Here is a 21987-nt window from a genome sequence, read left to right on the forward strand (position 1 = left end):
TCCGTCCTCATGGATCTGATTGTGGGGGGGCCAGTTAGACTCGCCGAGCAAGGACGATGGGCAGGTACAGAAGGTCATCCATGTGGCAAGCCCCCGGTGCTTCACAACAGACAATCAATTCTAGGGTGAGACCTCGCCCCCAGGGTGACTTTCCCTCCGCTACCACATCGCTGGTCTGGTCTTGCTGTTTGGACCCCCTGACCTCTCTAGAGATAACATCTAGGCCTAAGTTATATTTCAGCTCCAGGCCCAGATAAGCAAGCAAACCAACCACCGCTGATGTCAGGACCAGCTGCACTGAATAATGACCCCCTGCCCTGTGCCTGCCAATCAGTCAGCGGAGATCACAACCCTGAAAGGACACACCTGGAAAACTGCTGACTATGCTATTGAGATCTTCCCCTGGGACCTCCCCTAGTCTCCACCCTTAAACCCTTAGGACTGAGGACCCAGAGCACTCTCCCTTTCCATAGCACACCCATGCCTCTCCCTTTCCATTTCCCTTTCCCTGCCCCATCTCTTCCCCTCCCTCCCTCCCTCCCCCCTCACCCTGTCCCAGGCACGTTACCATTAGCTTCCTCACTCCCAAGCTCCAAGCCCTTCCTTTACCTTCATAACTTGTTTCCTAAGCCCATCTTCTAGGAATTACTTCTTCTACCTCTGTGATTTACCCAATAAATGTTCTCTTACAGTCTGAGTCCTGGCTCTGAATTCCTTCCTAGCCAAAACCCAAGTACCTAGGTTACTAAACCCAGATGTGGTCTGACTCCACCGGTCAGACACCTGGCGCTCTTTCAGCCCACAACAGTTGGGCCACCATCTCTCCCCCAGACTCTTCCTACTCTTCCTGTGGGATGTTCCTACTTCCAGTCCATTATTACTTCATCCTCCATGCTGAAGCTAATCTGTTTTACCTAAATTAAAACACAATGCCTCGACACACTGACCTGCTGAAAACTCTCCAGGGCTTCCAGAATCCTTTAGGTTAAAACCCGAACTCCTTAACATGGTACACAAAACCCTGAACTCCCCACTCCCCTTCTTACACTTTCATTCCTGCAGCCCCAAACCTTGTAGTTCACAGAGCCCATCATAAAGTTTCATCCTTCTGTGCCTTGGCATGTGCTGTGAAGGAGCCAGAATGCCCCCCTCCTTTTCCCCTTCGCTAGGTCTCTGGTGATCAGTCTTCAAAACCCTGCCTTCTTGCCCAGCCGGTGTGGCTCAGTGGTTAAGCGTCGACCTATGAACCAGGAGGTCACGGTTTGATTCCCGGTCAAAGCACATGCCCAGGTTGCCGGCTCGATCCCCAGTGAGGGGTGTGCAGAAGGCAGCTGATCAATGATTCTCTCTCATCATTGACGTTTCTATCTCTCTCTCCCTCTCCCTTGCTCTCTGTAATCAATAAATATATATTTTTTAAAAAACAAAACAAAACCCTGCTTTCTTCCTGTATGAAGCCTTTCCTTACTCTTCCACTGTCAAATCCCTCCAACTTTCTAATACTTCTGCAGCATTTATAGCCTTCTATTTCACATATCATACCAAAGTTTATTGACTTCCTCTTTATCTTCCATATTAAACAGTGAGTTCTCTATGGGTTCATTATGTCTCCAGTACTTGGCATAATGATTAGCACTTAGTAGATGCTTAATAAAAGGGTGAACAGAGTGGGTACTTATAGAGGCATTTGTTTCCAAAGGATCATGGACATAGGAGCACTAAGGAACTCCTGGCCATTCAACCGTCAGGCCCTGAGTTTCTGGCTGTGTCCATAAGAAACTGGAGGGATGCCTTTGGGGGACCCAGAATCTGCATGAGAGTGCATTGGGATTTCCCATAGCAATGCAGTTATTTCTTGTTTTTATCCCAATCCACTTTGGGAGAGAGAGTTTAGGAAGTCTGGCCAAGAAAGGTACAATTAATAAAAGTAGCCCTAACCGGTTTGGCTCAGTGGATAGAGCGTCGGCCTGTGGACTGAAAGGTCCCAGGTTCGATTCCGGCCAAGGGCATGTACCTTGGTTGTGGGCACATCCCCAATAGGAGGTGTGCAGGAGGCAGCTGATCGATGTTTCTCTCTCATCGATGTTTCTAACTCTTTATCCCTCTCCCTTCCTCTCTGTGAAAAATCAATAAAATATATTTTTTTTTTAATTTAAAAAAATAAATAAATAAAAGTGATGACTTAGGACCAGGTCTCAATAAAGACCCATTTTTCAGGCACAGATTCCAAAGGATGAGAGTGAGGTGTAAGGATCAGTACAAGCAGAACAGAGAGCACACAACTCCAGTATTTAGAAAGTTCTTTGTTCTAAATATCACATAGTAAATATCTCATGGAGGAGACCTAGCCTTGCTGAGGGAAACTGGATAAGGCTGGGTTTCATGCATGAAGGCGTATGAATTTCACATCAGGGCATTTAAAGGCTTTGGCCCAAAATCACATGGTGCCTGCTATCTTAGTGGATCATTTGTAAAAACACATTAGATACTTACAGATGACTGAGCAGATAGGTCCCACTTTGTACTTGGTGCCGTGCAGCTTTTGCAGCGATTGGGTAGCCTTTTGGGCCACTTCCTCCTACAGTGAGAGAAGCAAGGAAAGATGAATGGATAACACGTGTCTCTGGGAAGAACAGATGCCCAAAAGCAGAATGTAGAACGGGACAGTTAACTGGACTCTCTGGTTAATTGAGGATTAAGCACAACACCCTTTTTGTTTCAACCATTTTCGATGAGAAGTAAGCACAGCTCACTTTTGTTGGCTTTTAAACTACTACGTGATCGCTTCTCGGCCTTTTGGCTCAGATCAAGTGTAGTCTATGTTCCTATCAGTTTAATAGCTGATACATCCTCTATTTTAAAAAAATACAAAATGAAGACCCCCTTCCCCCCGTTTATTTGATCATCCAGACGCTTACATTAATAATGACCAGGGTTATTACTTTGCCACAAGCTCTTCTTGTTCAGGGCTGTGGATGGAAATAGGGTGGGAGGAAGGGGCTCAACAGAATGTGTACTGACCCCAGGATGTACCCAGAAAGTTGATTTTTTTTCCCCACCCGGATCCTTACATTGGCTTATTTCCCCATGATTGTCTCTTTTTCCAAGAAGTAGAGCTCAGCAAAATATTTTCCATTATTTGAGGGTTCCAATTTTGACTGATTGAGGCTTTACTATCCTTGCTAGGGATAAATGTAAGGTCTGAAACTTGGGTCCAGGAAAACAACTGTACAATTACCAGATGGGGGAAACCTGGCTCGGCAGAATCCTCAGAGAGCCTGGGGGTTTCAGTTGTCAATAAGCCCAACATGAGTCAACCGTACGGTGCTACTGCCAATTAACTGACCCTCGGCTGCAGAAGCAGAAGTGCGCAGCCTGGATGAGGGCAGTTATGGTCACGCTCTGCTGTGCTGCTTAACCCACCGCACAAGTTTTGCATTCACTTCTGGGAGCTACTCTTGAAGAACACAGAAAAAAACCAAGCGTGTTTGGAAAATAGCAACCTGAATGGTATGGAAACTTGGGATCCTATTATGAGTGCTTGAAAGAACTGGGGGTATTTAGCAGAGATAAGGAAAAACCTAGGAGAAACGGGTTACTGGTCTTCAAGTAATTAATGGATTTGCCTCTCAAAGAGAAATAAACTTGTTCCATGGAGCCAGACGATAAATCAGGGCTGGCAGGTGAAAACCATAAGGAGGTGGTCTGGCTCTCTATTAGGAAAAATGCAAACAATCAAATGTGCCCCAAAATGGAATAGGCTCCTTGAAGCCAGGAACCCATCTGGCAGAGATGTGAGCACCAGGTTTGGATCATTTAAGGTGATCTAGATCTACTAAAAATACCTTTTAGGTTCTTTTCAATCCTGACATTCTTTTTCCCCCAGTTCAACCCTGAGCGATAGATACACCATCAAAACCCTGAAACCTGCCCTACGGCGCTGAAATCCAACTGAGATGAAAGCTACACCTGAATTTGAATAATCTATGTCATTTCTGCCAGGAGCTATTGACAAGAATCTATTTGGAAATAAATCCACCAAAAGGTCACATCTCAAGGCTGATCTCTAGTATATGGGTTTCAAAATTCAAGCCTAAAAGCCAAATTGGAAATATTTGCACATTCTCTTCAGCTGAGGATAGTTCTTGCTCATTTGTAAGCAGCCCTCTGAGATGTCACCATCTGATATAAGGCTGCCACCAGTTTACCTATTCCTCAAACAGAAAAGATGATGGAAGATATCAAGTTAGGGAAGTGAGTGTTTAATGCCCAATATTATACATTAGAGTGCACCATAATGGCAGATCATGGAGCTGAAGGCGCCAGGAAGGTATCAGGCAAGGAGCTGGAAGAGAGCATAGAGCATCTCTGATTCTAGGTCCAAGTGGTTATTTTCTAAGCAACAGGAAGCACATCCTGGGAGCTTATGTTCAAATCAGGGTCCTGCTCATCAAGATTAAGGCCATAATAATTTCATGAATTCTATTTCCAAAGGAAACTTAATTTAGGAAAGTCCACATCACAATCTTCTCAGTGGTTGGACATATTATGTCTCATTCATCTTTATCACCTATCCCTAGTGCACTCCCATCTCAGTACCTAACTTTATGACTGAAACTTACTTGTCCACACAATGGATATTTGTGGTTGGGCTAAAATGACGTTTCAGAAACTCACCAGCTCATCAAAGTCGTCTAACTTGGTACATTTATACCCATAGGGGAACATCAGCAGCTGGGAATAGCTGTGGAGGGTAATGAAGGCCTTGACTTTTCCATGACTCTTGATGAAGTCCACTATGGATTTCACCTCAACTTCAGAGTTGGCACTGGGTCCATGGTATGAATCAGAGCAAGGACTCTTGCTGGCTCCAGGTCCTGATGTAAGAAACCCAAGAGAGAACAGTGAGCTTAACGGAGACACTGTACGAAGGCAGTTGCCACGCATCACTAAGTCCCTCCCCTGGAAATCAGAGCAAGAATGTTAGTCAGGAAGCAAGTGATTCTGCACATAGCTTTCTTCTTTAAAATATGGTTCTATATGACAAAAAGAGCTATCAAATTAGACCGTCTCCTCTCTGTGGGAGTTGTTGGAAGAAAAGCTAGATTTAATATTATAGATGGAATTCCTGCACTGGGTAGGAGTTGAGCAAGTTCATTTTCTGGGATCCCTTCCAATTCTTCGAGTCCAAGAGTAGAAGATTCTATGCCTCTGTACTTCTAAGTCACAAAGCCACAAATGCAAAGAACCTCTGACATCTTTTCTACGGTGAGGAAAGCACAACTACGTCTGACAACAAGGACACCTTTGGCTTTGATTTTCTCAGCAAGTAGAGTAACTCATGACCACTGAAGTGGGTCCACTGTGGCCTGGCCAGGGCTGTGACTGCTAGAGAAACTGATGGGATGGACTCCCCAGGGTCTCTAAGTGATATGGACAAAGGTAAATATAGCCTGTCACCCTTACCTTAGGATTCTTTTGCAAAAACAACATTATTTTGGATCTGGTACTTTGATTTTTTCCCCCTACACTAAAACACACACACACACACACACACACACACAAACACACACTATTGTAAAATCGGTGAATGAAGAAGTTGCCACTCATCCGTATCCTATCGCAATCCCCTAGTATGTTTTCTTTTGGTTCAATGAATCCCACTCATTTATTTGTCTTACAAATATTCCATGATTGCCTTCTATGTTCCAGACACTGCGCTAGGTGTTAGGAAAACTGCAGTGAAAGAGAGAGTGTCTCACCTCACTGTTATCATACCTAATAAGGAAAAAGACAAATTTCAATTCTGTGATAAAATATAAGGAGTTTTAACTGACGCCTGAAAGCATAAAGGAGCAGCCAACCAGACTGCCACTGAACTCCGAACAATTAGAGCTGCAAGTCAACAACGCCAGAGCAGCACGCTAATATTTTCTCGTTTGAATCTATTTTGAAAATCAGTTTCTTAGTCTTATTTGGACTTTAGTTTTCTTTCTCGAAGCATCCATGGGTGATGTAATGCTTCTCTCCCTATAGATCCTAACCCCCTCTAGTGGTTGGTTCGGGGCTTCCGGAGGCCTCCCGCCATTGCGCAGCGTCCTACTCGGAGAGCTCAGCCGCTGAGCCGGGCTTCAGCTTGTGGGAAAACCAAGATGTGAGACAAAATATATTAAACGCTGCTCAGAGCGCTGTGACAGCACGGCGAGCCTGCGAAGGGAATTTAGTTAAGTGTTTTCCAAATTGGTTTTTAAATGGCTTGAATCCTGAATGGGCTTAGCGGGCTGACAGTCCTGCAGAGCCATGCAGAACGGCTAGTTGGCCAGACAAAGTCGGACCATTCCTGGAGGCACGTCCCCGCGCTCACCTCCAAAACCTGCGTCCCAGTTCCGGTTAGGATCAACACCAACACAGCGGCTTCCAGACACTTTGGACCGGGTCTTTCGCCACATACGATTCTTTAAAATCCAACCAAAAGAGAAAAGGAAGGGGGTGGGATACGGTCATTCAGCCTGATGAGCCGGTCTCTTTAGAATTCCGTTCATTTCCCTCCATCCCTCCCGAAGGCCCCTGTGAGATGGCGAATTCCCCTGGCACAGTGGTGTGGATAGTCCTCCCACGGAGTTCTGCTGCGGAATTTCAGTCCGTTTCTCACAGAGAGAAGCAGACAGTCCCCCATCTCCTCAAATGAATACCGACCGCCAAACCATGTTCCCTAGAACAGCAGTTCTATTCAATGTTAACAACAAAACAGAACACACAAAAAAGTGGGGAGAAAGCAAGGGTTCCATGACAGAATCGTTTGGGAAAATACAGAACTAAATTGGTTGATTTACTTTAGAACTTCTAAGGGTTTTTTAATGCTCTAATTTTTTTTTTTTTTATTTTTTTTACGAAACTCCAAGAAAGGGATATAGTGGGTGATAGTTCCCAAACTTCTCTGTGGAACTTTTATTCATAGGGTATCTCATAAGATGAGTACTCGTATTTGTACGAGTTCCTTTTGAAACCTCGTTGAAAAATGCTATCATAGTCAGATCTCTCCAAAAATAAATTTGAAGCTCTCACTCATTTTGAACATACGTGGGGTCACGGTTGCCACAATGGCGTTTTGTAATGAGATTTTTACAGGGGGGGAAAAGAGAACGAACGACAGAACTCCTTTTAGTAATACTCCAGAGATTCCTTCTACAGATTTTAAGTAAAATGTGAGATGTATTGTACTGCCTACCTAAATCCTACCACAAATCTAATTGTCAGCAGGTAACATCCGCCTCCACTTTTCTATCAATCCTGCCACAAAAACACAGAGATAATTGGAACAAATCTCCTAGGTGACTCACAGTGAACAATGAGCTCTAATAGCCCAGCCTAACAGCTGAAATGAGGCACTGACGGAGGCAATATGTGAAGCCACCGTGGGCTGTAATAAGAAGTGATTATAAATTCCACTGCTTGCCTCAATGCAGGGCCACTACGGAGAGATTAGGCATTCTGTTTACAGTGAGTCAAGGGCAGAAAGATGACTTTTATTTTGTTTTCAAAGTCCCTACACCTCTCCTCAGGTTCTTGTTTTGAGAAGAGAAAAAGTCCAAGCTTACTTTGGTTTGAGAGAACACATATCCATCGGGGTTTGTGACCGGCAGCAGGAAGATATCCATGGTGTCCAAAATGGAAGTGATGGATGGATCATTTCCATAATCAGAGGCAATCTGAGCAGAGGCAACAACATATATGTCAAGCTCACCCTTCCCTTTCACCGGGGGATACAGGATAGAATATTAAGGCAATGTGTTTTTTCCACACATGAACTAGATATCACTGCTGGTCAATGAAAAGTCTCACAGGACTTCATCCAATTTCCTGCAGTGTTAATGTGTTTCATATGCCAGCGTCTACACTTTTATTTCTGGCCAGAAGTATTTATATTAAATAAAAATCAGATATTACTTATCCATTTTCTCTAAAAAGCAGTAGAATCCTTCCTATTAATTCTGGTGAGGCATTTTGCAATGGTAGGCAATGGTGTATGTGGCTTATAGGGATCTATGAATCAAAGAAATGTTTGCAGTTTACCTTAATCACCACACAGGGTAGCTTTCCAAAAGAACGCTCAACCAACATCAGATAACTTAAATATGCGGAGACTTTTCTAAAGATACCGAGAGGCAGTTAAATTCCATTTGGGGAATTAAATTTCTACTTGCAATCAATTGCAGTAGAGTTGAAGTTTCTGCTGGATTAAAATTTACTCATTTCCTGTGCTCAGCCATCCTAAAGCATTATTATTCAACTGTTAAATATCCATTTCATAATACCCTAAAGGTAACCGCATTTTAATTGAAGGGAAAAATGTATCAGTCAGTATGCACGTGGTTGCACATGCTTGAATGATCTGATGTGGATTGATTTCCTTTGCTCATGAATTAACATTCTGATTTATAGCGTGTCACTTTTGAATTACTTAGGAAATACCAGACGAGGTCACACCCAGCCTGGTGTCCTGACTCTAATGCCAATGAACCTGTGGAAGGAGAGGTATTGCTACACCCTGACTTCAAAATCAGATTTGGAAAATTTTCAGAGCCACCAAAAACCCTTCACGAATTCCACTTTGGATCTGTAGGTCAAAGTAAACTCTTCCAGCACCTGTTTGTATTTCCCATCTGAGCCCCCTTCGTGATTTCCTAGCTTTCTAGCACATCGTGCCTCAGCCCTGAGAATTCGAGGCAGCAAAGCAATTTTTCTCTTGTCTGTTCTTCGGCTGAAATCTGACTCCCCAGGGCCCTTCTTTTCCACCCTCTCCATCTCTTCTAGCTCGCTTTTCTTTTAGCAGGCACACAGTGGCCCAGGAAGAGTGCCAGGGTCCTGGCTGGGGCAATACCAAAAGAGGTTGAATGGCTCTGATTCCTGCCTGCATGACAAGAGAAGCAGCTGGGCTGAGAGCTTCAGCCGTTAGGACCACGGGGATTGTTGTGTGGTTAAGTGGGTCCTGATCCCAGAAAAAACAACAACAAAATAATGGAAGAACGTTAGGCAGAATCACCTTATTTGCTGTCCACAGAGCAGTAGCTTGTGTTACCCACTCTCGAGCATGGATCCCGGCGTCCAGCCAGATGGCCGGCTTGTCTCCTCCGGTACTGAACTGCAAGAGAAGCGGGAAAGGGGAACGCTCCCGCGCTGCAGCCCCGGGCCCCTGTCTTTTACCCAGGGCCCTGTCTGTCCCTCTTCCTGTATTTGACGTGATTGAGAGAGAAGGAGGAGGTGTAGACAGTGATGCATCAATTAACTCTTCTCACTTAATGTGATTTTTTGGGTCCCCTTCCTTTAACGTAAGCTCAGTGCAGGCTGAGGAGAGCAAAGACTTTTTCCTTTTTCGTGTTTGTAAAAAATCATTGCAGATAATGTAATGACATGAAAATATGTTCATTGTACATTGCAAATTTTTTTTAAAAAAGGTTACAAAATAGTGTGATGCCATTTTTATTTTCTAAAAAGGCCAGTTCGTGTGTATGTGTGTATATGTACACATACAAACATATGAGATAAAGGGAGAGGGAGAGAAAAATGGAAGGATATGGAGCATCTTAATAGCTATCATTCCATACTTGTGGAATTAGGAATATGGAGATGTTTTTCTCTCCCCCCCCACCTTTTTTCTTTTTTTTTTTTTTTGTTTCTCTTCCAATTTTATGCAATGATTGTATCATTTTTGTAATAAAAATGTTCATGATAACCTTTTGAGTCCCTCATAAAAACAGGATGGCAGGCTCTGAGGTGCGTCCCAGAGTTTAAATTTTATGATCTAAGTGGCTCAGTTTTATTGGGAGCAGTGGTTTTGCCAACTGGATCAGCAAATGGGGAGGAAAACATTATTTTTGCACCATCAATTTCTATGTCTGCGCAGCACTCTAAACATAGCAGATACGGTAAATGAGAAATGCAAATCCTTGCTAAAAATTATATTTCACGGGTTTTGAGAGTTTTCTTTCAAGTGTTCCCTGCCTTTCCCTCCCAAGAACTCAAATGTAAAAAGCAGGGTAGTTAAAAAAAACACACACACATTCTCAACCACGAACCGCCCTGGAGAAGGGAAGCCAGGAAAAGCCGGGGGAGGGGTGGAGTAGGGAGGGGGGTGCGGGGGCTGCGGTTTCCTGACCCAGCTGCAGGAGAAACAGGCAAGAGGAAAAATTTTAAAAGAAGGTAGTGAATATTAGCAAATGTGCCCTAGTCCAGTGTCAATAAAGTAGGCAAACCACTCCTCTCGGGCCTGCTTTGAGAAAAGCAGTCTGGTGAAACCCATCTGTCCCGAGTCGCTTGGTTCTCAGCCATAACGTTTCCAAATTTAGCACTGAGTTGTGACATTCATTCTCTCTCTCTCTCTCTCTCTCTCTCTCTCAACAAACTCTTTCTAGGAAATCTGGGGAAATAATTTTCACTCTTTTTCAGGGCGAGGTGAAAAAACTTGAAATTTCCTCACTAAGTCTGTTAGAGGTTTCAGGTTGGAATACTTTTAAAAAATGCCTGTTTCTGGACCTTTGCCTTTGCGATTTGGTTGCCTGTCATCCTTTCGCACACAGCGGGAACTCCTTTTTTGTTTGTTTTTTTAATGCGGGAACTCTTCTTTTTAAATGTAGCTCTGGCTTGGGCGCCTTTTTTTTTTTTTTTTTTTAATCTCTCGGCTTTAAAAAAGAGAGAGAGAGAGGAAAGAAAAAAAGGGAGGGGGGAGAAACACCGCACAGAACTGCTAGCTTGATTAAATACAGACTATCTCACCTATTCTCCCCACCCCGCGTCCTGCACCTCCCCCATCCTCTCCAGACTCTGGGGCCCGGACCACCTCCCCCATCCTCTCCAGACTCTGGGGCCGCACCGCCGCCCCCTCCCTCGGTTGCTATTGGCGCCTGGGCCTCCGGGCCCCTGCAAGTGGATTTATCAAGATGAGAGCATTAATTCACTCCTGCAGACCTGCGTCAGTTTGCGTAGGACAGAGAAAAAGGAAAAGAAAGGGGGGACAGGCGTGGGCGGGAATGGGGAGGTGGATACTCAAAACCGGCAAGGACCGGTTGGAGGGCAGGCGGGGCGGAGGGAGGCTCCCGGGCAGCGCGGGAACGACGGCCACCTGGGAGCCGCGGGTTCGAGCCTGGGGAGCAGACACCCCCCCGCCCGGCCCCCCCTCTGCATCTGTGTACCTTGAGCACGTTCATGGGCCGTTTTTCGAAAGAATGGCCAATGGTCACTTTGCTCACTAGTCCCGGGTGCTCGGCCACGAGGTTATCCATTGCTTGGGAAATCTGAAATGTTTAAGATGAATAAATAGCCGTTTGCAAGTGAATAATCTGATGCATCTATCAGCGGCTTTTCTCTCTCCCCATTCCCATTCCCCCAGGACAAAGTGGACAGGGCAGCGGGCAGATGCCGCTGGATGGGGACGTTTGCATCCGAGCTGAGAGAGGGGCGCTGGGCATCTATGAGGCTGGGGCGGGCTGAGAGAGGGGCGCTGGGCATCTGCAGGGCTGGGGCCGGGGAGCCATTTTGCGGCTGCGGCGCCGGCTTTTTTTCTGTTTTGTGCTTAAAACAAAATGGCCCTTTCCAGGCTTGCCTGCGGCTTGCCTCGCCGGGCCCTGGAGTGCAGCTTCCCCAGGCGGAAGGCTGCTCCCCCGTACCCGCGGAGGAACACAAATGGTTGTGGCACCAAGAAGTAAAAAGGTGGCTTTAGAGGCGAGGCGAGCATTACGAAACGCAGCAGGGCTCGGTCAGGCCGCAGATGCGCTGGTCGCCAGCGACCTCGCCTCCTATTTGCGAAGCTGATTGAAATTCTGTGCAGCTGGGGCGCCCAAGCTGTGTCCATGGCCGGGACTGAGGCGGGTCTGGGCGCGTCTGCAGAAGGAGCAGCAGGAAAGCAGCTGCTCCAGCTGCGGCCAGCATTGGCGCCCCGTAGGACAGACCCCAGTCTGCGAGGCCCGCAGAGGAGAGTGGCACTCCCTCTTCTCCCTCCCTGTATCGGTCCATAATCCCTTATCTGAAACCCTTAGGGGCCACACACATTTGCAAATTAAGGGGTTTTGGTGGTGGCGGCGGAGAGCTGTAGGAAGGTGGGAAGCCTGCATTGTATATTATACACGTGGCATCGCTCCATATTCAAATGCACTGATATTCCTGGCAGTGACACAAATGAGTAGCAAGTCAGTTCGGGTCAGATTTTGCCCCCAAATGAGTTTAGGTCACGTTTTGCTACTAAATAAATTGCGGGGGGGGGGGGGGCTTTGTTTTCAGAGTTCTTTGCAATTTGTAATTCCTGATTTGGGGAGTCAGTACTTACAAGATTCCTCCTCTCTGGGTCTATCCTACTCCCCCACCTCTCCCCGTAAGCCCGCCCCAACCCCCATCTCCTCATCCCCTTCCCTCCATCCCTCACCCCCCAATCAGTCAGTGCAAATAGACCCGAGAAAAGTTCTGTCGCAGAGACAAGACAACACTGTCCAGGTGCCCGGTGTCAGTGTGTGGCTGGGGGTGAGGGGAGGGGGGGGGACGGGAGCGCTCTTCACTCCCGCAAACTCGGGAAAGAAGCGGAGACTGCCGCTGAGAGGTAGGGAGCTGTGGGCAGCTCGGGAGACCCTGCCTCGGCTGGAAGTCAGAGGTGTCAAGGTGTCCCCTGATTCTATCATCAGTGACAGCGTGAAGCACAGCTCCCAAATGGCTTGGTAGGCAGCGCGGGCTAGAAATCAGCCAGGGGCCGCTAGCAGAGAGGAGGAGCGTGGAGGCTGTTTGCTCACTTAAGACACTCCTGGATGCTTCAAAAATAATGGGGTGGCGCCTGAGATGGGCAGGGTGGGCTTCAGGCTCTGCCTTAAGGCAAGGGACACTTACCACTGGCTGTGAAATTCTAGGGAAACCTGGGAAAGTTAGGACATAGAATAATTTCCATTAAATCAACCAAGCGGACGTCTTGGTTTTGTTACCTGAGGAAAGAATGGCCCGTCTCTCAGATGTTCGTTTGGAAACACCTACCTCTTCCAAGGTATGATAAGCTGCAAAGTTGAAGTTACCATTCCGTTCCCTTCTCTGGTTGAATAACATTTCTTCATCCTCTTGGTCCAGCAGAACCTAAGACAAATCAGTTTTACCTCTGCTTACTTTACAGCAATGCATGTGCAGCTACAAGCGCAAAGGAAATGTAACACTCCAGTCCCCAGTCCCAAGCTTTTCCTGTCCTTTAGGCTCCCTTATTCTGGTAGCGCCCTGAAAGCGGACGGGGCATCCATGGGGCTCCTGGCCAGCCAGATGCTGCACATATAGAATGACCGTCAGTCCTGTGGTTGTCTTAGAGTTCATCCCACCTCTCTGGGAACCCAGGGAGAATAGATGTAGATATGAACAAAACCAACTCCATCTCTGGGTCCCGGATTTCATTTCTTTTTTTCTTTTTTTTTTAAGTTTCATGCTGTGACCTTTGACCAACTTCACAGTCCTTAGCAAGCATATCAAAGCTTTCTAATTGATGATTACCTGAGTTCCTTAAAATATAGCCATGATTATTTTTTTTTTGTTAGAAACATCTGAATGGCATGACAACCGAGATGAATATCAAACTGGCAACAGTATCGATGATAAACAATTATCTCTCACAGCTGTTTCAACCTTTTTCACATTCTGGCCCACATAAACTAATCACTAAAATTCTGCGACACACCAAAGGATATATTTTTTGCCGATCTGACTAAAATAGGCATAATTTTGATTCACTGACACTAGGCGGCTATTGTGTTGGCTGTTCATTGTTCATTGTTTTATTTGACAATCTAAGGGAAAAGAGGTCAGTGCCCCTGACTAAATACACAGGTATTGCATGTTTTAAAAAGTCCTGCTGCACACTGGTTGAAAATCACCGATCTAACACCAACCATTAGGAGGCATGGCCCCTGGAGCTACTACATTCTTTGCCCCTTTGTCCTGTCAATCATTAGTACCCGAATTATACTATTAAAAGGGACACACACATAAAGTACAGTAACAGGCCTGGTAGCAAAGAATAATTAGTACAAAACTGCGAGGCCATCCGTCTGTCTGCTCTGGCCCAATCTTCCCAAAAGTAAACTACCCTCTGAGTTCTGTTACAGTCCATGGAGTTGACTGCTTCGTCTTTGGTTCACAGGGCCTACCCTCCAATTAAAAACTAGATGAAAGAAAAGGAAAAGAAAAAAAATAATAAAATAAAAACTGGCCCAGCTGGATTGGCTCAGTGGTTGAGCATCGACCTATGAACCAGGAGTGCACGGTTAGATTTCCAGTCAGGGCATATGCCGAAATTGCAGGCTCAATCCCCAGAGTGGGGCATGCAGGAGGCAGCCGATAGATGATTCTCTCTCATCATTGATGTTTCTCTCTCTCTCTCTTTCCTCTCTCTCTCTCTCTCCCTTCCTCTCTGAAATCAATAAAAATATTTTTTTAAACTAGACGAATAACATCTTACTTTTCCCTACTTTGACCAATATCCATCAGTTTGCCTTTGTATTTCATGCCAGAAACTCTCTTTTGCCCTTTCCCTGAAGTTTTTGATTCCTGTTAGGTCGGAGAGAGCCCAGGATCGGATACATGCAGACATGTGATGAGACAATGGACTCCCCCTGGAATTTCTCACAGATCAACGTGCCAGACACAGATACCGGCTTCTTCTCCCTGAATCCACATACCCCCACACAGATGCTGACTCATTCCTGAATACCTGGCTGACCCCCTTGCAGCTGAAGCCTCCTCAACTGAATACCTAAGCTCATGTCCCCGCCCCTCACCCAACCGCAGTATAAAAGAAGCGCCCCCCTCCATGTTGGCGTGAATCCACGTGCCCTGTCTTTGGGGGTACGTGGGTCTCCCGGGGACGCAGAATAAACTTTCCTTTCCTTTCTTTTCTGATTCACTGGACTCTCTATTTCTTGCGCCGCCTCCTGAGCTACCTAACCTAACAATTCCCATACCCAATTTGTGTCAAAAGTAGAAGAGAGGCCGAAACCGGTTTGGCTCAGTGGATAGAGCGTCGGCCTGCGGACTGAATGGTCCCAGGTTCGATTCCGGTCAAGGGCATGTACCTGGGTTGCGGGCACATCCCCAGTAGGAGATGTGCAGGAGGCAGCTGATCGATGTTTCTCTCTCATCGATGTTTCTAACTCTCTATCTCTCTCCCTTCCTCTCTGTAAAAAATCAATAAAATATATAAAAAACAAAAACAAAAGTAGAAGAGAGAGTGACACTGCCTCCCTTCCCACTCTGCAGGGGTGGCCCCGACGGCAGGAAGGCACCACGGGTCCCTTTGCTGGCAGAGGTACCCAAGGATAAAGGAGGATGGTCCTTCAGTTCAAGTGATCAGCCAGCCTCTGGAAGCATGGTCTCTGGGATAATTACCTGAACGTCGTCAATCATGATGGAATATGCAATGTCCTGGGACTCCAAGAAAATTTTGACTGCCTGGACACTGACAAAGGGAACTCGGACATGGGCTGTCTCTCCTGGGATGGTGGGTAATTTCCAGAAATCAAGCTGAAAGGGATGAAAGACCAAGGCAGTGAGTGGGGAATTCCAGGGAAAAGGACAGCTCAGCACTGATGGATTTCAAGAAATCAATTCATATCTACTTTATCTCAAGCCCACAAGACTGGAATCCTTGTAAAATCACTGTGATATTGCAAGAAGGGTTTTTAAATAGCCAAGCATCCGCCTATGAGTTATAACCCTCCCCCCTTCCCATGGCTAGATATTAAAATGGGCAGAAGGAACATTATTTAAAACTAAAAGACAGTTTTTTTTTAACAGTTGACATTTAAGGGATCTAATTCATTTTATAACAGAATGTTAAGACTATGCATCATTTTAGGAGGTAAATAGTGCGTTAAAGGTTTTCAAAATTTTTCAAAGTAACTGCAATCTCTCTTTTCATCCTTACAGTAAACCTGTGAGATAGAAGAATGGTTTGCTTGTTCTCATTATACGGAATGGGAAAATGAGACACAGGAAACATGGGTGGCTTGCCCAGTGTCACAGAGCTGGGACAAGAGCCCAGGTTTTCTGCATCCCAGCTTCATGAGTTCGCATTCAGAGAAGATTAGATGCAGCCCCAAGTAAGAGATCTCAACCATCGTGTCTAACTGTGGAGTAGTCTCTAGGAAACAGAAACCCCCTCTAGGACAGATACCTGAAGATGTTCTTCAGCCTCCAGTTCCATCAGATTTTTTATTTGTTCTTCATTCCTTGGTATGATCTCAAGAACTTGATCACTAAAGGATGTTAACCACAGACATGACCTTAAAAGCAAAACCTGGACACGGTTTCCTGTTGCGTTCTGCTCCTGTTAGTCTCCACATGCCAGGAGGTTAATGCAGCAGTTAATAATCTTTTTGACAATCAAGAAACTGATGAACAGTATACTGACCCACATCCCCAGAATGAGCAGTTGATAGAATGGCTTCACTTCCCCCAAGGGTATGTTATCTAAATAATAATTAAGAGGTTTACCTACTCCTAGCAGGAAGCTTGACATTAAAGTTACCTTTCTTGTAGCTAATGATTATTCTCAAATAGCACCTGCTGCGCATAAAGAATTGGCTTTTAAAACTTGTCTGTTCCTGTTTTTCAGATACAAGTGGGGAAAAAAGTAGAATAATTAGTTTGGTGCTTGTAAGAGGAATTGAATTCATATCTGGGTAGACCTAGTATGGTTTGTTTGGGTTTTTTTGCTGTGGTTCATTGAAATGTATCAGCGTTCCATCTCCAAGCACCATTTATGTAGCCCACACTTGAGACATGGCTAGGGACAACTGGGACTCAGGAAAGTCATGATGTGCCTCTCTCTCCACACAAACACATATGTACATAATGGCGACCAAAGGATATCAAGGACAATTTGGCAGGAAAAAGAAGTTGCAAAACAAGCAAACACCTATCTTTAGAAAAAAATGGGGTAGCAGAGCTGGATTTTTGTCACCCTTGGTGACAGATGTTTCTCCTCAATCCCTTTCTCTAAGCAGGCTGACTTGCAGTGTCATTACCCTGCCCATTTGTACAGTGGGGAAGGGATTGGTACAAAGAGCATACACAGGGATAAGGTTGTAGGCCTTCCGAAACCAAGCACCATGCAATTCCCAATGAACTCGAGTGGGAGATAGGTGATAGAATGAGATCTTCGAGGCTCTCCTGCCACAGATGGTCTGAAAATTCTTTCATTTGAGTCTCATTCCTTTTGATCAGGGGTCCTCAAACTACGGCCCGCGGGCCACATGCAAATACAAATATTGTATTTGTTCCCGTTTTGTTTTTTTACTTCAAAATAAGATATGTGCAGTGTGCATAGGAATTTGTTCATAGTTTTTTTTTAAACTATAGTCCGGCCCTCCAACGGTCTGGGGGATAGTGAACTGGCCCCCTATTTAAAAAGTTTGAGGACCCCTGCTTTTGATGAATGCATAGATTCCCAGGAGTCCTGCTTTAAAATGGAAAGGCACTGGGAAAAGTAATACATTAAGCTAATATTTCCTGGTGTGCGTGCTAAGGAATAGTAGCCATTTGAGTTACTCAGCACTTAAAAAAAAAAAAAGTGAAGCAGAGTTTCATGATCACAAATATTGGGTAGATGCCGCAACCCAGATCCCCGCTCATAGATTTACAGAGCATGCTAATTTAGTAAAAGAACCTAGAAATCCGATAGTTTATTTAACCCTCTGATTCCAAGTTTATTTGACCACCCACTTTTGAGGGCCAAATTTATTTGTCCACTTTGTTAGTTCCCTGGAATACTCTTCAAGAAATGCTGGCTAGCCCTAGCCGTTTGGCTCAGTGGTTAGAGCGTTGGCCTGCAGAATGAAGAGTCATGGATTCGATTCCCGTCAAGGGCAATCCCTGGCCCTTATTAGGGCACATGCGGGAGGCAACCAATCGATGTGTCTCTTTCACATCGATGTTTCTCTCCCCCTCCCCCCCGCCCCTAGCCTTACACTCTCTCTAAAAAAAAAAATCAATGGAAAAATATCCTCTGGTTGTGGATGAACAAAAACAACAACAATAACAAAACAAAAGAAGAAATGCTGCCTAAAGCCTTTCATAGAATCTTGGAACCAAAGTATTTTGGAGCAAAGATGAATCTTACAACGCCATGAGATTTGGATTGGTCTTCCCACTTCATGAGGTTCCACTACCTGGGCACTAGATCTGCAGATGGGGAAGACAAGGGTTGACATGGAGGATGAAACCGAGGAAGGTAGGGAGAAGGAGGTGGGAGGATAACCTATCACTGACTGAGGTGGCACTGAGATAAATGGCCAAACAGCTTTATTTTCAGTCATGCCTGTCACCTCTACATCCTGATCATCAGAGGGGAAAATGAGTAAGGACAGAGAGAAATAAGGTATATGTATTTGGTTTTCAGTTTTGTTGTTTTATTTAAATGTCATTCATCTCTCTCTCTCTCTCTCTCTCTCTCTCTCTCTCTCTCTCTCCTATTAATCCCACTATCTCCTCTCCAAATCTAAGAGAACCCTCTGAAAATGCTGAATACCTACATCCATGATTCTGCCACAATCCAGTGAAAGCCTCTGTGCATCAAGTAAGCAAAATTCAGACAGGTATCAGAAAGCATAACTTACCCCACAAATGTTTCTCGACAGTAGATATGCCCCAGAAGGGCACCAAACAACAGGATCCACCTCATTGTCAAGGGTTCTCCTAGAGTCCAGAATGCAGTGTCGGTCCTGAAGTTATTTATAGGGACCGTGACTGAGGCTGACCTATCGGCAGTCTAAGAGCTCAGGTGAATTCCCACCTGGTAAAATTCCCACCTGCAGGTCAAATTCTCAAGGTTGTAGACCCACCTGTGTGATATCTGCCATTCGTACATTTTCCATTCCTACGGTGAGATAACAAACTTTAATGGAAAGAGCATACCAAGGGCAAATTACGTATTTATGATTTTGAACATAAAGTGCCACTAGCTCTACTCAGTGACAGAAGCCAGATTAATAGACCTAGAGGTTAAAGTCCATTCTGGGTCTCTGACAAAAAAAAAGGACACAGCATTTATAGCAATTATTTGGGCATCCTGTCTATCACATTCCATTAGTTTGCTCATTTGTTTGTTTTTATAATGTTTACCCTTAAACACTGCAATCACTGAGCCCACATCTGCGGAGTCTCCCTGTAGATGTGGCCCTGTCTAGTTCTCACTCTATATTAAAACAAAACAGAAGGCCTTTTAATATTCAATTCTGAACTGTCTCTAAAGTCATCCATCTGCATTTGTACCAAATTGATGTCTTTGTTTCTGTACCATTTCCCAAACTGAAAATGTCTTTCTGATTATGATAATGAAATTGCTTGTAAAAGAAAGTTTACATAAAACGGAAGTGTTTTTGCGTAATCACCAATAGTTTCTCCACCCAAAGAAAATCATTTGCTTTATATCTTTCCAAATTTCTGTGTTTTAGAGCCTTTCCTTAAACAAAAAATTATATCGTATCATAGATTTTGATTTTTAAACAAAGATTTTTTTTTTTAAAAAAAAAAGCAAAGGTGATATTTTCTTGTCTATAACATAGCTACTTTTAGGACTCATACTTTATTGCATTTTAGTCATTCACTCACATTATATTCAGCCTAGCAAGAATCAACCATAAACAGACACAAGGAAATATTCGTCTGTCCTCTGTGTGTCAAATTCTTCATCTGCATGCACTTTAAATCCTTGGGTTAGAATTCTCAAGTACCTACTTGAAAAGGAAAGGGTGTTTCTGGTTTGAAACTTGTGGGGGGTTTTTTAGTCTCTTGGGTATCTGGAGAAAATAGAAACAGAGAGGCCGAGACCATAATTTATCCTCAGATCACCCGCACTTCTCAAGTAAACAGTAGTCATATGAATTGAAGTGAGTGTGCTTGGGGAACCAGTAAAAGCTTCTTGGAAAAGGCGGGGATTGAACTGAGTCTGAGAGTGGGTAGGATTTGCCGAGGAGGGCCTGGATTTGTGGTGGTAGGGAAACAAGTGGACAACTGGGAAAACATGTGGCACACGGTTGGATCAGGGAGAAAACGTGCCCCACTCCGGCAGCTTTGACCTTGGACAGGTGGGAAGGTAGGGCTACATGGCGGAGGGCCTCCCAGTCCAAGCAGAGGAGTTTACACCAGATGAGAGGGGAAGCGTAGAGCCCTGGGAGATGTCTGAGCAGGTACCTGATGATGAAGACAGTATTGACAATCAGGAGTCTTATAAGATGGGTTGCCCGGCAGAGATACTCTAAGCAGGGAGCCAAGGACTTAAAATGATGCCTCTGGATTAATGGTAGCAGAGGGGATGCATGAGATGGGCTCGAAGGGGTATTTCAGTGGAAGGATCACAAGGGCCTGTTGAGTGATTGGGCCTGACTGGGTTACAGGAGAGGGGGGGTGGGGAGGTGCTTTCCAGGGGCTAAGAGCCACCTCCCTGGAAGCCTCTCAGCAGTTCTTCATCCAGTTGTCACCTTGTGGCTTCAAAGAGGAATTTTCACTCAACCCTGTAAGTGTAAGATACATGATAGCTCTCTTTTCTTCCTGAAAAGGACAGTGCGATGAGCCTAGACCTGCCGTGGGCATCCAAGGTAAGTTTGCATCCCTCAATACTGAGCCTGGAGTTCGTCCAAAGAAGAGAGAAGACTCTAGCACCACACCTGAGATGAGGAAAAGAACATTCCCTGGGATGGGTGAAAATAGTAATTTTAAATAAATAAATAAATAAATAAATAAATAAATAAATAAATAAATAAATAGAAGTCGGAGGAGGCGAAAGCACAAGCTTTAATAGGAGGCTGTAGGGAAAACTCCAGAAAGCATTGTTGTTTCTGTCACTGTTGTTCCTGACAATCTACACAGATCCTTACCAAATAGAGCTTCATCCTTCTACCCCCTCATTCTAGAAGCTGCTGTATTGAGGTGCACCTGACATACAATAAACTGTATATATTTAAAATATGCAATTTGACAGTAAATGCAAAAATGAAGAAGTAAATGAAGCCCTAGCCGGTTTGGCTCAGTGGCTAGAGCGTTGGCCTGGGGACTGAAGGGTCTGATGTTTGATTCTGGCCAAGGGCACATGCCCGGGTTTCGGGCTCGATCCCCAGTGGGGGATGTGCAGGAGGCAGCCAATCAATGATTCTCTCTCATCATTGATGTTTCTGGCTCTCTTTCCCTCTCCCTTCCTCTCTGAAATCAATAAAGATATATTTTTTTTAAATTTTGAACGTCTTTGCATGTAGAAACAGTATGACTTGTAGTAAAAGGAGTTCTACAGCTGTTAGTAAACCATTAATGATATTTTTCAGAACATTATGGATTAGATAGACTCCTGTGCTCTGACTGGAAAGTTCATGCTTTCTGGAAAAATAAATGTGCTCCAAATTTCAATCAACCGAACTTTAAACCAAAGTTTCCATCAGAGGAAGATCATTACTTCAGAGTTGCTCGAGTCTCTGCCCCACATGAGCAAGGCAACTCTAAAATTTTATGGGATTGCTTTGTTTTGGCAATTATACTGTGGGTATACTAGTACAGTGGTCGGCAAATCGAGGCTCACAAGCCGCATGCGGCTCTTTGGCCCCTTGAGTGTGGCTCTTCCACAAAATACCACGTGCGGGTGCGCACCTACAGTGTGATTGAAACTTTGTGGCCCACGTGCAGAAGTCGGTTTTCGGCCTGGGCGAGTCTATTTTGAAGAAGTGGCGTTAGAAGAAGTGGGGGTATGTTCGCTGAGGTCGACCCCGCAGATTGAGGACATTTTTAGCAAAGGCCAGCTTAGGAGTACCCTAATTAAGTTAATAACAATGTACCTACCTATATAGTTTAAGTTTAAAAAAATTGGCTCTCAAAAGAAATTTCAATCATTGTACTGTTGATCTTTGACTCTGTTGACTAATGAGTTTGCCGACCACTGTACTAGTATAAGATGTTAATGTTAGAGAAAGACGAATGAAAGATATACAGAAA

The 21987-nt window shown here is 44.8% G+C and overlaps 1 protein-coding gene and 1 pseudogene across 1 annotated transcript in view; one reads left to right on the forward strand and one right to left on the reverse strand.

The window, feature by feature from the left end:
* CPA2 (carboxypeptidase A2) overlaps positions 1-18710 on the reverse strand; it is a 27044-nt gene extending 8334 nt beyond the window's left edge. Inside the window, exons 1-10 of the mRNA XM_006088355.2 lie at positions 18627-18710; positions 16184-16265; positions 15397-15531; positions 13009-13104; positions 11190-11291; positions 9044-9142; positions 7599-7709; positions 6365-6455; positions 4678-4877; positions 2494-2578 (exon numbers count right to left, since the gene is read on the reverse strand). Coding sequence (XP_006088417.1) covers positions 2494-2578; positions 4678-4877; positions 6365-6455; positions 7599-7709; positions 9044-9142; positions 11190-11291; positions 13009-13104; positions 15397-15531; positions 16184-16265; positions 18627-18691 — 1066 coding nt within the window. The 5' untranslated portion in view covers positions 18692-18710. The remainder of the gene's footprint in view (positions 1-2493; positions 2579-4677; positions 4878-6364; positions 6456-7598; positions 7710-9043; positions 9143-11189; positions 11292-13008; positions 13105-15396; positions 15532-16183; positions 16266-18626) is intronic.
* On the forward strand, positions 2781-2885 carry LOC111825935 (annotated as a pseudogene).
* Positions 18711-21987: the final 3277 nt, after the last annotated feature.

This window comes from Myotis lucifugus, unplaced genomic scaffold (genome assembly GCF_000147115.1).
Source record: "Myotis lucifugus unplaced genomic scaffold, Myoluc2.0 scaffold_46, whole genome shotgun sequence".
Taxonomy (NCBI): Eukaryota; Metazoa; Chordata; class Mammalia; order Chiroptera; family Vespertilionidae; genus Myotis; species Myotis lucifugus.